The 14,277-nt window shown below is 33.8% G+C and overlaps 1 protein-coding gene across 1 annotated transcript in view; it reads left to right on the top strand.

The window, feature by feature from the left end:
* Positions 1-14,264, top strand: part of LOC100185309 (receptor-type tyrosine-protein phosphatase epsilon-like) — a 16,050-nt gene extending 1,786 nt beyond the window's left edge. The window contains exons 5-28 of the mRNA XM_026834809.1: positions 342-449; positions 1,250-1,357; positions 1,419-1,526; positions 1,857-1,964; positions 2,357-2,578; positions 2,816-3,004; positions 3,411-3,533; positions 3,860-3,965; positions 4,438-4,508; positions 4,991-5,142; positions 5,575-5,671; positions 5,918-5,988; positions 6,045-6,179; positions 6,951-7,094; positions 7,422-7,570; positions 8,040-8,175; positions 8,629-8,732; positions 9,323-9,456; positions 9,944-10,020; positions 11,036-11,173; positions 12,210-12,347; positions 12,678-12,814; positions 13,392-13,527; positions 13,942-14,264. Of these exons, the coding sequence (XP_026690610.1) occupies positions 342-449; positions 1,250-1,357; positions 1,419-1,526; positions 1,857-1,964; positions 2,357-2,578; positions 2,816-3,004; positions 3,411-3,533; positions 3,860-3,965; positions 4,438-4,508; positions 4,991-5,142; positions 5,575-5,671; positions 5,918-5,988; positions 6,045-6,179; positions 6,951-7,094; positions 7,422-7,570; positions 8,040-8,175; positions 8,629-8,732; positions 9,323-9,456; positions 9,944-10,020; positions 11,036-11,173; positions 12,210-12,347; positions 12,678-12,814; positions 13,392-13,527; positions 13,942-14,031 (2,981 nt within the window). The 3' untranslated portion in view covers positions 14,032-14,264. The remainder of the gene's footprint in view (positions 1-341; positions 450-1,249; positions 1,358-1,418; positions 1,527-1,856; positions 1,965-2,356; positions 2,579-2,815; positions 3,005-3,410; positions 3,534-3,859; positions 3,966-4,437; positions 4,509-4,990; positions 5,143-5,574; positions 5,672-5,917; positions 5,989-6,044; positions 6,180-6,950; positions 7,095-7,421; positions 7,571-8,039; positions 8,176-8,628; positions 8,733-9,322; positions 9,457-9,943; positions 10,021-11,035; positions 11,174-12,209; positions 12,348-12,677; positions 12,815-13,391; positions 13,528-13,941) is intronic.
* Positions 14,265-14,277: the final 13 nt, after the last annotated feature.

Raw genomic sequence — 14,277 nt, forward strand, 5'->3', positions numbered from 1 at the left:
ACAGTGCACAGTAATAGATATATATTCTATTTACAAATTTAATAAACTACACCATGGTTTACTGCTCACAATTCTGTCAACAATGTAAAAATATTTCAACTTTTTATTCACAGATTTATGCAACCCTAGTCCATGTGAAAACGGCGGAACTTGTGATAGACTTGATGGTGATTATCAATGTGATTGCCCACTTGGAGTGGTTGATAGAAATTGTACAACAGGTAAAGTGAAAAGAGTTGCTAATACTTATTGCTTGGTCATGAAAAACTCTACATTATTCATGCTTTTTGACACTAATTCTTTTCGTAAATGGTGTATTGTATAGTTATGCTTTATTACAGATTTATGCGACTCTAGTCCTTGTCAAAATGATGGAACTTGCATTGGGACTGATGGTGGATATGAATGTAACTGCCAGGGTGGATATAACGGCACATATTGTGGAACAGGTAAGCCAGAAACACTGTTTACTAGAATATATCTATAATTCTTGCTACAACAGGAAGGCTTTAAAGTAACATAGTAGGTTTTGGAAACATAGTAAATGTTTTCATCCCCTTTATCGTCACATTTGGTAGTAAATAAAAAAATTATTTACAAAATGATAAAACGGTATCCTCACGACTCTAAAAGAGCATTGTTAATTGGTAAAAACACGATTAGGAAACATGGGATATTATCAGTATCCATCTTACTCCGCAGTATTATACAATATATTTGTGTAGCAATGATTAATCTTTTAATGGGACATTCAAGGTTGTTACCCTCTAAACTACACCACTAAGTACAAGCCTACACAAGTTACTTTTACTGTTGTTTGATCTATATAGTTAAAATTAATCAAGGTTGTTTGGGTGGCTGTAAAACAAGCCTGGCACAAATCATACACACACTGGCACATTAAGAGACACATTACTTTTACTGCTGTTTGATCTGCATAGTTAAAGTTAATCTTTAATCATATTTAGGACGAATAACAAGACAAGCCTGGCCTAAATCATATATATACTGGCACATTAAGCTCCACATATAGAATGGAATGGGGAATAGTCAACCCTGTACCAATGTAATAAAAATGGTGTAATGTAATAATTAACCTCACACACATATAGAATATTATTACTGTACTTTACATACAAGAATCCTTAAACTATATGAACATCAGATCAGAGTCAGATTCGCAGATTTACTATAAGTCTGTAGCAATGTATTCATATTATGGAGTAACTTTACTTTTTCTAATACACAGATCTATGTAACTTTAAAACTTGTCAAAATGGCGGCACTTGTCAGAATACAGGAGATGCAATCAACTGTAATTGTGTAGCAGGATTCTATGGAAATGATTGTGAAAATAGTAAGACAACTTGCATATATACAAATTCCACTTTAACCTAATGAAAACTATTCCATTACAGCACCATGCACATCGGGCCCATGTCAAAACATGGGGACCTGCAGTATAAACCCTCCAGGGTATACTTGTAACTGTGGGGATGGCTATATAGGAACAGATTGTGAAACAGGTTTCATTTTAATATATATTTTTTAGCTAGAGTCAATATAAGCAAATGATTCATACTGTCTAGCTAGGCTTGACAATATTATTGTGGCCCTTTCTGGGTTGTCTAAATTGTCAGCCATATGGAAAAACATTCACCCACAAAGTTACATACGTGATAACTTGTAAGAAACAGAACATTTGTGTTATAACAACTTGCCCTGCCATGCAGGATAAATAAGTTACATACATTGTAACTCGTAAGCAGGAACGAGGTGTATGAAACACCCGTGTTATATGACTGTCGTTTCTTTGCCATGCGAAGATAAAAAAGTTACATACATTTATATTTTAGACCTATGCAAAGTTGGTACTTGTGAAAATGAAGGGACTTGCAACAGAATGCCTGGAAACTTTAGCTGTACCTGCTTGCCAGCTTATGAAGGACGGCAGTGCTCAATTGGTAAAACAATCATAATAATATATACCTTAACACAGCGTATATTAACTTTATGGTATTTAAACAGTGCATCCTATATTAACAGTAAAGATATAAAGTGACTGTAATAAATTCCGAATCTGACCCTGATCTGATGCTCATAGAGTTGAACGATTCTTGTGTAAAGAAATATAGTAAGAATCTGGTTCTACGAACACGTAATCGACCAAATCAAATCCTACCAATTGTATAATGAAAGAAATATATAATGGCAACGCCTAAATGGGAACATCAGTCTCTGCAAAAGAAGGATAGAATAATACAGAATGAATATACGTAATCCAAAAACAAACCATGTCAAAAATATGTTAACAATACATTAAGTCATGAGTTTAAAAGTTACTTTACATTTTCAGCCACTTTTTCTTTGAATGCACAAGGAACATGTGCTGTACATGTAAACGACAAAGCCGTGACATTCGAAAATGCAAAATCAAACTGTGTTAGTTTGAATGGTGCATTGCTTATCATAAAGGATGAAAACACACAACATTGGACAGAACAAGTTGTTCAAACTATTTATCCCAACTCTAAGGCTGCTGGTTCTATATATTGGATTGGGGGGCAAAACGAAACAGGTGAGGATGATATAAAGATATAAATAAATATAAATTGCTCGTTTGTCTGCTAGGCGTAGAGACCACGCTTATTTTCTTCATAATGTAAATATGTTTTAACTGTAAGCCTGTTTCACCAACTGTTGTTTTGTCGCTATATCCTGTCTTTTCAATTGAAATATTTTTTAATCTTCACTAATCTAATTGAAGAGACAAATAAAGTTATTATTATTATTGTTATATCAAAAAAATTGTCAGGGTGGAAATGGTTAGACGGTAGCGATATACCCACATCCTCTAATGAAGATGGATTTCAAAATTGGTTGAAATCAGATGATGCCCCAACAAAAGAATGCTTAAGTATGACGTACCCATTTAACAATGACTCGTTAAAATGGACAAACGAAAACTGTGGAATGAGCGCAGGGTATATATGCGAGAGAACAGGTGAAATATTTAGTTGGAGTCTAAAGCAACAAGTTTCCAAATGTGTGTATTATCTGTGTGTGATGTGTGTCTTAAACAGGTCAGCTTTATGTCCTTTCATTTAAAAGTAAAATATTTTTACCGTAAAAACAACATTTTGGGCGTAGTTTCTTTAAAAATGCTCACTGAACTTTCCAACTTATTAGCAGGCACAGAGTTGGCCCTTCTCATTTATCATTTAAAAGTAAAACCTAATGATTTATTTTACAAATTTTTACTATTTTTTTATTTTGTGTATATTTTGTTAAAAATGACCACCCAAAATCTTTACAAAAGAAAAACAATTTAAAATTTTAATTTAAATACCCAGTAAAGTCTTTTTTGTAATTAATAATAACAAATTATGTTATGTGTTTTCAAAATTTAGATTTAGACCCTTGTAAGAACCACACTTGTCAAAATGGAGCAAAATGCAGTTCCTCTGGCTGCCATTACTCTTGTGTTTGTGCGTCCGGGTTTACGGGCACAGATTGTGAAAATGTTGTTGCAGGTAACTTTAAATAATCACCATCAAAGTTGTATGTCGACAATACACTTAACGACATTTACTCAAACCCAGTCAACTATTATTACGACTTTATGAGACAATCACTCAAAATAAAACAGAACACCCCTGTTATAATGACTGTAGTTGCCCCGCCATGCAAAGATAAATAAATTACATTTATGGTAACTCGTTATCAGGCACGAGGTGAATGAAACAGAACACTTGTGTTATACCGACTGTTGTTTCCCTGTCATGAGAGGTTAAATAAGTTACATCCAATGACACACACATAATATCATGTGTTGAACAAATATTGTCTATGTTTTAAGGGCCTTCCTCTGGATCTGGTGAAGAAATATGGATAGCAATAGGAATCGTTATTCCGTTGTGCATTCTTTTAGCAATTGGGGGGTATATGTTTTATAAGCGGCGAAAGTAAGTGCTCTCTTTCTATATATGTATATATATGTATGTTTGTCCATATGGATTCAGGCCATATATAGAGAGGCCATATATGGTTAGCATGAACATAAATATACCAGCCTATATATACAACGCAATTGATTCAATACAAACATAATAACTCATATATATATGTATGTTACAATTGTTTTCATTTTGACGGATTTAGGCTTTTTATATATGTGCAAAAACAGGGATTTTTTAAACAACTTTAATACAAATGTAACATCCTATACATAAGTCACAATTTTCTACATTTTTAAACGCTCTGGCATAAAATCGTATAACCGGTGATGTTGCAATTTAACAAGCTCCAAAAATAGATAAATAATAAAGTCTATGTTTTGTTTGAGGTAGCCAAAACAAAAGAGCTTATATATTTCATATTCTAAAGATAGGGTATAAGGGTTCCCCTGTATTTGATTAAGACAGATTTTGTTTGCAGACCGAAAGAGAAAACAGCGGGACAAGCACAAACCAATAGAAACAATGGAACCAATAATGGAACTAATAATGGTAAGAATTTACCAATAGAATGATTGTAACAAAGTGTATGAACCTTAGATATAACATGTGAACCTAACTTTATAATGAGCGAATCAAAAACGGTATGAATTTAACCAACATGATGATTATAACACATTGTATCTTAACTTTATAATACGTGAATTAAAATTTATAATAAGTGATTCTTATCAATAATGGTTTGAATTCCACCAAAAGAATGGTTGTACTAACTTTACAATAAGTGAACTTAACTTTATTATAAGCATTCTTATAACATGTTAAAATCAAGTAAATTTAACTAAATTCTGGAGTAAATATCAGGTCTAACCCATATATTATATTACAAGTCTTTTAAATAAGTGGTTAATACTTTGTGTATTAAAACGTCATTATATATATACATCATATTTAATACGGTAATATAACATATTATATCTAGATACAGTTCTATCAAAACAGCAAGTAAAACTATGTACAATGCAACATAATAGGTACAGTTCCTGTTATTTATGAGAATTTGACAAGATTTCCTGGCAAGAAAAATTTCAGCGAATACAAAATATCCGCCAGTGGATTGTTGAGACATTACCAAGACACTTGTGCCAATGTGAATCACGATGGGTACGACAACGAATTTGGAAATGTAAGAGTGATATCTGGTGTTTTAAATAAGATAAATAAACTTACAAGCAAAGTATGGGTAACAACATGGGTAGAATATGACATACATGGTAACTCATAAGCTGGCACGAGATGCACACCAGTGTTATAACGACTGTTGTTTTCCTGCCTCGCGAGGATAAAGTAAGTTACATATGATACATACAAGAACAACAAGCCCCACAGAAACACAACGCTCTTTTAGAGTCGCGAGGATACAGTTATATATTTCTGAAAACATTCTTGTTTACAACCAAATGAGAGGATAAAAGAAAATGAAAACATGGACCAGTTTACTTCAACCTACTATATGCATAATGTTAAAACTATATTCCTAATACTTTGACTAGGATTGGAAAAATCTTTATGTGTCTGTATGTTTGTATTGCAAAGTGAAAGTGATATTTTATTACAGATCCTTTCAACTGAAAGCATAAAAGCTGCTTCCAGCACAGATGCCGCTTTGTTGCCAGAAAATAAACCGAAAAATCGCTTCAAAAACATTCTGCCATGTAAGTTATATATTCTATTGGTATTCTATATGAATTTTTAGGAGTTAATACCAAATATGGTACCTAAAGGATTATGTTATTTATTGTGTTATATAAATATATGTTGTTTACTTCACAGATGACTTATATGGAGTATGTTTTGTGTTATATAAAGATATGTTATACTTTATATAGAGGTATACGAAAATATTTTATATTGTATGTGTGTTATCTAAATATATAATGATTATGTTATATATTTCACAGATGATTCATACAGAGTTGTTTTGAACGATGGACGACCAGGAGGGGATTACATTAACGCGAGTTATATCAACGTAGGTTTGCTTTACAAACAAGATAAGGGTTACTACTTTCATTTTGTTGTTTGCAGTGCCATGACGTACCAAGGAAGTTTATTGCTAGCCAAGGGCCAACCCCTAGGACAATACAAGACTTCTGGCGTATGATATGGCAAGATGAAGTGGCGGTCGTGGTGATGCTGACCAATGTTACAGAAGGGGGAAAGGTATATGTTTATCTAATTATACATATATGTGTGATAAAGTAACTTATTATATTTGGGTTTAACGAACTGAAACGGTGGATATTTACAAACATATAATAACGATATAATACATCATAATGAACCCAAAGTAAACGCTATACAACTAACTATACTGCAGTACCAACTAAACTAACCGGTGACTGTGCGTACAACACAACAAAAGCGTTAATAACTCAGCGCAGGCAGCAGGAATAAAAGCGCCGGAATGTTATTAGAACGAGGTAGCGGTAAACTACTACCACAATATGCTAAATGGGCCATGAACAAAACCAGAGGTCACCTGGCATGTCTTGTCGTATGACCTCACCCATATAGAATAGTAGCACGTTGTGTTCTATGGGTGGGTGTATTAAATTAACATGCTACTCAAAACACAATGTATAAATAAATACAAGTTTGTAAACAACGTTTTTTCCATTTTACTTATTTTTAGCTGAATAAATGACTTTAAAAAGTAAAGAAAATCTAGCTTAAAAACATTATAACATAGGACCTCACACATAGAGAATAGTAATATATTCTACTCTTTGGGAGGCCTATTAAGTTAACCTGTTGCTATATTTACATTTTAAGTTTTTACAAACACATATTGTAAACAACGTTTTTTCGTTGTTACTTTTTGGCTAAATAAATGCCTTGAAAAATTTAAAAAAACATATATTAAGAATATTACTACTACATAAACTAAGCTGCTATACACAAGTTAAAACTTGAAACACTTTCATTCTAAAGCGAAAATGTGAAAAATATTGGCCGGAACCGAACGAAACTCTAACGTTTGGACCTTTTGAAGTGAAAGCTAAGGAAGAGGGATATTATGGCTGTTATGTGGTACGAACATTTGAGGTGGCAAACAAAGACAATGTGTATGAATCAGTAAGTGATGCAACTTTTCAATTAGGTTTTAATAAAAGGAAAGTAAATGGCTATATTTGTGTTGGGGTAATGGGAAAGCTTTGGCCCAAATTGCAGGTCTCAGGTGTATCTCAATGAAGCCCTCACCCATATGTAATACAATCTTTATTATTGAGCGTCTATAAACTAACCAATGGGGAGCCTAAAAACTACATGGTATAACCCTGGGTGTCGGGGTGATAGGCCAACTGTAGTCTAAATCTCAGGTCCCCGGGCATACTTAACTGTAGGATCTTACCAGCATAAAAAAGACAAAGAAAAGTAACAATAGGTTTTACCACCTTTCAGGTAATACGGAAGTTAAAGCACTTTCAATATGTGACATGGCCTGACCATGGGGTTCCAGTATCAACTACAGGATTCTATAGACTGCATACACATGTAATGGAAGAGCATAATTCTGCAGGGAACGAAGCACCAATAGTTGTGCATTGCAGGTGTATAGAAACTTAATGGAAAACCGCATATTGTCTTGCTATATGGCTGATGAAATGGCGGCTTTTAAGATTACAAAACAATTGCTAGAAGATACATTTATTTGTTGGTTTATTTTACACTTATAATACAACTGGCAGCAACAACATATGGAAACTAGTTTTACTATGAAATTGCTGCATACTTGACTTAAAATCAATATTTACCTTATAAAAAAACACACAACGCAACAGGAACTTGCGAATGCATTAAACCTGCAAAACCAGGAAACAGTCTTTATTTTACCCGTTTAAAAATAACTGTTAAATTTCATTTATAACATGTTAAAAGTGGTGTACGATGCAAAGATATAGCTAGACTCTCAAACTTTATGGCCATTTTACAAGCTATATATATAAAACTCAAATTCTGCTGACTGTGTATACCGAACTAGTTTCACTTTATCCTAGCAAACAACTTGTTTGGTTACAGCGCCGGTGTCGGCAGAACTGGAACCTTTATTGGCTTTGATTGTTTGGTGAGGATGATTGAAGACAAAGCTGCTGCTAATGTGTTTGAGGTTGTGTTGAACATGCGTATGCAACGAACTGATATGGTGCAAACCAAGGTGGGTAATTATCGATGTGAAAGTAGAGTTCATAACACCTTCATTTTCCAGTTTTCTTATTTTTTTCTTTTTCTTTTTTTCTTTTATAATGCACATTTTTTTTATAACAAACACCCCCTCAACTCCCTTTTTTTAATACAAACATAACAAGTCACAACCAATAAGAAGGAAACTCCAAAAATTAATTCTGGTTATGTTTGCATTTAAAGTGAAAGTAGTGATATTACAATAAAACAAACTGTTACAGCTGTAATAAATTTTGTAAATCTGACCTTGATCTGATGCTCATAGAGTTGGGCGATTCTTGTGTAAAAAACTACAGTAAGGATCTGGTGCTACGAAAACGTAACTGACAAAAATCAAGTCCAATCAATTGTATAATAAAAGATACATATTTCGCCTAAATGACATCATCAGCGTCTGCAAAACAAATATAAAATCTAACTGTTACAGGCACAATATGCACTTCTGTACAAGCTGATCACTGAGACTTATGTCTTGAAGAACACTGATTTTGCTGGAGAAGAACTGGACGAGAAAATAGCAAACTTAACCAGGTAGTTGAATAGTATATGGAAACCTTTTATTTTGGCTAGTTTGATATAATTTGCCATTTGTTGATGTACAGTGATAGTCTTTCAGCAGTAATTCTATAGATAAAAAATCTATTATCCATGATGTAACATACATGGTACCTCGTAAGCGAGCACAAGGTGTATGAAACAAAACACACATGTTATAATGACTGTTATTCGTTCATTTAATCTAACATACTAGTTTATCAAAACCACATACAAATATCACTTGATTACAGAACTAACAGATCTACAAATAATAGTGGTTTTGTATAAACAAGTTACATTCTTTCTTTAACCTTTACTCAACCAAACACAAAAATGTTTTGCTTACATAACTAACAGATCTTACATTCATGCTACCATAACCACAAATACTCTTTCCATTAAAGAACTAACAGATCTAAGTTACATTCATGCTACCATATCCACAAATATTCTTTCCATTAAAGAACTAACAGATCTAAGTTACATTCATGCTACCATATTCACAAATATTCTTTCGATTACATAACTAACAGATCTAAGTTACATTCATGCTACCATATTCACAAATATTCTTTCTCTTAAAGAACTAACAGGTCTACGCACAAGAGCGGGTTTGAGGTCGAATTCAGCAACACAAATATCATTGAACCATTGACTACAACCAAAGTATATCCACCAGGACAAGATAGTGGAAATAGTTCATCTGATATTGTGTCTTGTAAGTTCTATATGTATGTATGTAACTTACTTTATCGTCGCGTGGCAGGAAAACGACAGTCGTTACCACACGAGTTTAACACCTCGTGCCAGCTTACGAGTTACCACATATGTTACTTTGTGGGTGATTAATTTTTGGGGATATAGTGGTGTATAATGTAATACAGGTAGTTTTTTTGTATTACAAAGAGGCTAACTTGAAACTATGAAAACATGCGAATTTAGGAAATCATTCACCCGCAAAGTAACATACGTGTTAACTCGTAAGCTGGCACGAGGTGTATGAAACAGAACACCCGTGTTATAACAATTGTCGCACAACCACACAAGAATAAATAAGTTTATTCATTTTCAAGTACAAAGTAAATAGCAAAAGAAAAACTTGTCGGTTAGATGATAAATAAAGGACACTGTTCATCAAAGTGCATTTATAATTCATTAAAAACTACATACAACTAGTTAACATTATAACCAAACTTATTTTACAGATAAGCATTCACAAGTCTTGTTACCACCAATGCAAGGAGACACCGACCTAACATATTACAACGCATCAACAATTCTGGTACCTGATATAATAGAACTGAACAATTTTTTTATCTCTTAAATATAATAGCAACAATCATATAATGATATACAACATTACAACCAAATTAACCTTAAACATCATTTAACTGATTTTGTAACCATCTGACAATATTCTTCAAAGAACATAAAACTGTGTACCTAGCAAACAGTTTAATGATATGGTACATAAACATTGTTTGCTTGCTAGGCACACACAGTGCAAGCCAGGAATATTTTGTCCCCACTTAGGTTTTATACCTCTATTGATCTTTAGTTATAAATCATTGATTAAATGGGTCTATTTTAGCTTGGAATTTAAAGCCTTGTCACCCACCTTTGAGGAAGTGACAGGCTTTAACATTTGGTGAGGTTCATGCAGTAGCACCCTTGGTGTTGGGGTAATGCGTCAACTTTGGCTTAAATTCCAAGCCCCATAGCGCACCTTACTGTAGGACCTCACTCATATAGAATAGAATGTGCATATACAATGTTGGGGTAATGGGCCAACTCTGGTCTAAATTCCAAGCCCCATAGCGCACCTTACTGTAGGACCTCACTCATATAGAATAGAATGTGCATATACAATGTTGGGGTATTGAGCCAACTCTGGCCTAAATCCCAGGTCCTGTAGTGTGTCTCGCTGCAAGACGCCACACCCCACCCATATAGAATAGCAGTTTACACGTCAGAATATATAATTCTTACAATAAAATAATATTTTGTATATGTGGACAAATATACACTGATACAATAACCAACCTAATAATACAGTATTTCCTACTACGTAATTAAACATAGATATAAGGGAATTATTTTGTGAGCAATGTAGCACAAGAACCTATTTAACAAAGTTTTTACAACAGGGGTACCGGCCTACATTCCGTGTCTTATTCTTAACCGAATGGTTTGAAATGAAAATCGTATACAACATATATAGGCTGTCATCCCTGTATTGAAACTGACCAGAAAATCCCTGTTTTATTTACCCAAGTTAACAAAGTCCTGTATAACAGGGATACGGGAAATCTGAAACAGCAATTGCTGCCCAAGGACCAATACGACATGATATGGTTGAAAAGTTTTGGTTGGCGATAACTTCTCTACATGTTCGTACAATTGTAATGCTCAACAATTTCTTTGAAAACGACACGGTGTGTGGACATTTGTTATTAAAACTATATATACATATATATTATACTGTTTATATTCTAGATAACATTTATACATGTTGCGTATATGTATGTCTGTGTTAGTTCTGTTACATCATTACAACGTTTATATTGTTCCAACCCAACAGTTTCTTATGAGTTGCCTACATAGTCAGTCTTATATACAGGAAAACAATTCATAATTACTCATAAAGTAACATAAGTGGTAACTTGTAAGTGGACATAAGGTTTATGAAACAGAACATCTGTGTTATAACGGCTGTCGTTGCCCCGCCATGCGAGGATAAACATACGAGGTAACTCGTACATATGAGGTAACTCGTAAGCGGACACAAGGTGTATGAAACAGAACACTCGTGTTATAACTTCGAAAATTGCGAAAATTGCAAGGCACTCAAGAACAAATGGACAAAACGAATGTAGTGTCTTTGATTTATAACAACATAATGAAAGTACTTTTGGTAAACAATGACACAATTTCTCTTTTGTTATATTGCCTCATGGTCCTTTAAATTGCAAATAAATCATTTTCGGAATGAATTTTGATAAAATAGCAGCATTACAAGATATCGCTTGTTTATCTCTTCAATTACAACAACAAATGCAATATTTAATAATTTGGCAAAGATATGGGAATTAACAGCAAAATGACAGTTGTTACAAAATACTAAATTAGTATTGGTTAAAAAACGTGGCTGTGAAACTTTAAAAAAGCACCTTACTGTTGGTTGCAAGTATTAAACGAAAGTAATTTACTGTTTATTTGAAAGAAAACATCCTTAAGAATTATTAAGTAACTGGAAGGAGTATATAACTTATCTAATTATTCCCTTTTACAATAAACCTTTACATTAATTCTACAATAAATCTGATACAAACAACATTTTTCACAAAGTGTGCCTCAAAAAGTGGGCCCAAAGATACCATGTAACTAGAAGTCTGTGAAACTTATTTAATTTACAAAAAAACTTTACACCTAAGTTAACAATGGACTTTAAACATGCTTTACTGTATACAGGTACAATGTCATGACTATTTCCCCACATGTGTTGGAGACAGCAAGCAATATGGTGACACTACTGTAAGATTAGCTTCATGCGATACAAGTGATAATATAACAAGTCGGAAGCTACAAGTGATCAAGGATAAAATACAGGCAAGTATTTTTGTATTAGTCACAATAAAGCATCGAATATAGTCAAAATAGATGATAGATTTTGTTAATGCATTCAAGTTATGTTTGCCAACTTTGGCCTGAACTCAAAGCTTAATGTTAAATACCTTCGATTCTAAGTTGTATTTTAGTCATGTCTATCTGTTAAGTTGAGGTCCAACATCAGGGCACACCATGGATTAAAAATTTAAAGTATATAGAAATTTTCATTCCATTCTAAAATGACATATTCCTCGTTTTGTAATTTACCACATTCCATTACAGCTAGATTTGCTATTACCTCCTTTTTCCCATGTCCTATATTTTACACAGATGGAAATCAACCATTACCAGTTATCAGGTTGGCCAGACAAAGGAGTTCCAAGAACTTGTGAATCTGTGTTAGATTTGGCAGCAAAGACACAAACAAGTTCCCAACAGCAAGGAGGAGGAGTGTTAGTGCATTGCAGGTAGTTTTAATGGGTTATTGTATTGTCTGTAGGGTGTAACGGTCACGCCTTTTATCCAAAACATTATTTCTTTCTTTTTTTTATCAATAAGCGTGTTTTAACAACTGTTGTTTTACCGTTACTACCCGTCTTTTCGCTTTTTATTAACTCTCTTGTTCTTCATTATCGTGACCGAAGAGACGAAATAAATTTCATTCATTCATTCAATGTATATACTGTATTGAATATACTGTATATACACAACTTTTGAGTAAGATGGTAACTAAATGTGCTGTGTTTTAAAGTACTGTTGGGTAAGATGGTGATTTTAATGTGGGTGATATATATATGTATACAACTGTGGGGTAAAATGGATACCGTTAGCACATAATATCCCGTATAGTACTGTGGGGTAAGATGATTTTCTATAAATAAATGAATGTAACTTATTTTTACTTGCATGACGGGGCACCGACAGTCGTTATACCACAGGTTTTCTGTTTCATAGACCTCGTGCCCGCTTACAAGTTACCATGTATGTAATGTATGATATAATATTAAACAGACTACGCTGTATAAACAACTGAATTATTTGCAGGGATGGGTCAGGACGAACAGGGACTTTCCTTGCAATTATCAACGTTATAGAAAGAATAAAGAATGAAAACCAAATTGATGTTTTTCGGACAGTGAAAGATTTACGCGACTCCAGGCCTGAGATGGTGTCTAACTTGGTAAATATGAAAATCTCTGTTAAGCAAATAAATGTAACTTACTTATCCTCACATGATGGGCAACAGAAGTCGTTAAAACATGATGTCTAATTTGGTAAATATTAATAACTCTGCTCTGAATGTAACTTGATTATCTTTGCATGGCAGGGCAACGACAAATGTTATGACACAGGTGTTTTGTTTCATACACCTTATGCCCGCTTACAAGTCACCTAATACGTAACTTTGTGAGTAACTGTTTTTCTGTTTGCCTAACAATTTAGAAAACCATTAGTGACCACATAGTTTCAAGCGTTTTGCCTAAGGACACAAATGTTCACGTCTTTAAGCTCCGGTCTACATGCATGCTAACCACTGCGTCACAGCACCAGACCTTAATATACAAATAAATAAACCATCTTCTATTCCCAACAGCAACAATACAAGTTCATCTACAACACAGCGTCTGCTTATATGCGATCGTTCGCCACCTACGACAATTTCACCCCCGCTGTAAAAATGTAACAGCACACCAAAGACACAAGCTACATCTGAGTGATTTTTAGTAAAATGCTTCTCTTCAACAATATGTTTTACTAGTTGTTATTTAATTTATCATCGTTTCATAATAAATACATTTACACAAATTTTATTTCTAAATATCTGAGTATAAATACGGAGGTTGTGGGTCAACTCTGGCCTAAATCCTGGGACCCATGGCGTGCCTTGCTGAGGAACCTCACCCACATAGAAGGGACACGGACCCTGCCA

The sequence above is a fragment of the Ciona intestinalis genome, chromosome 6 (assembly GCF_000224145.3).
Source record: "Ciona intestinalis chromosome 6, KH, whole genome shotgun sequence".
NCBI classification, from domain to species: Eukaryota; Metazoa; Chordata; class Ascidiacea; order Phlebobranchia; family Cionidae; genus Ciona; species Ciona intestinalis.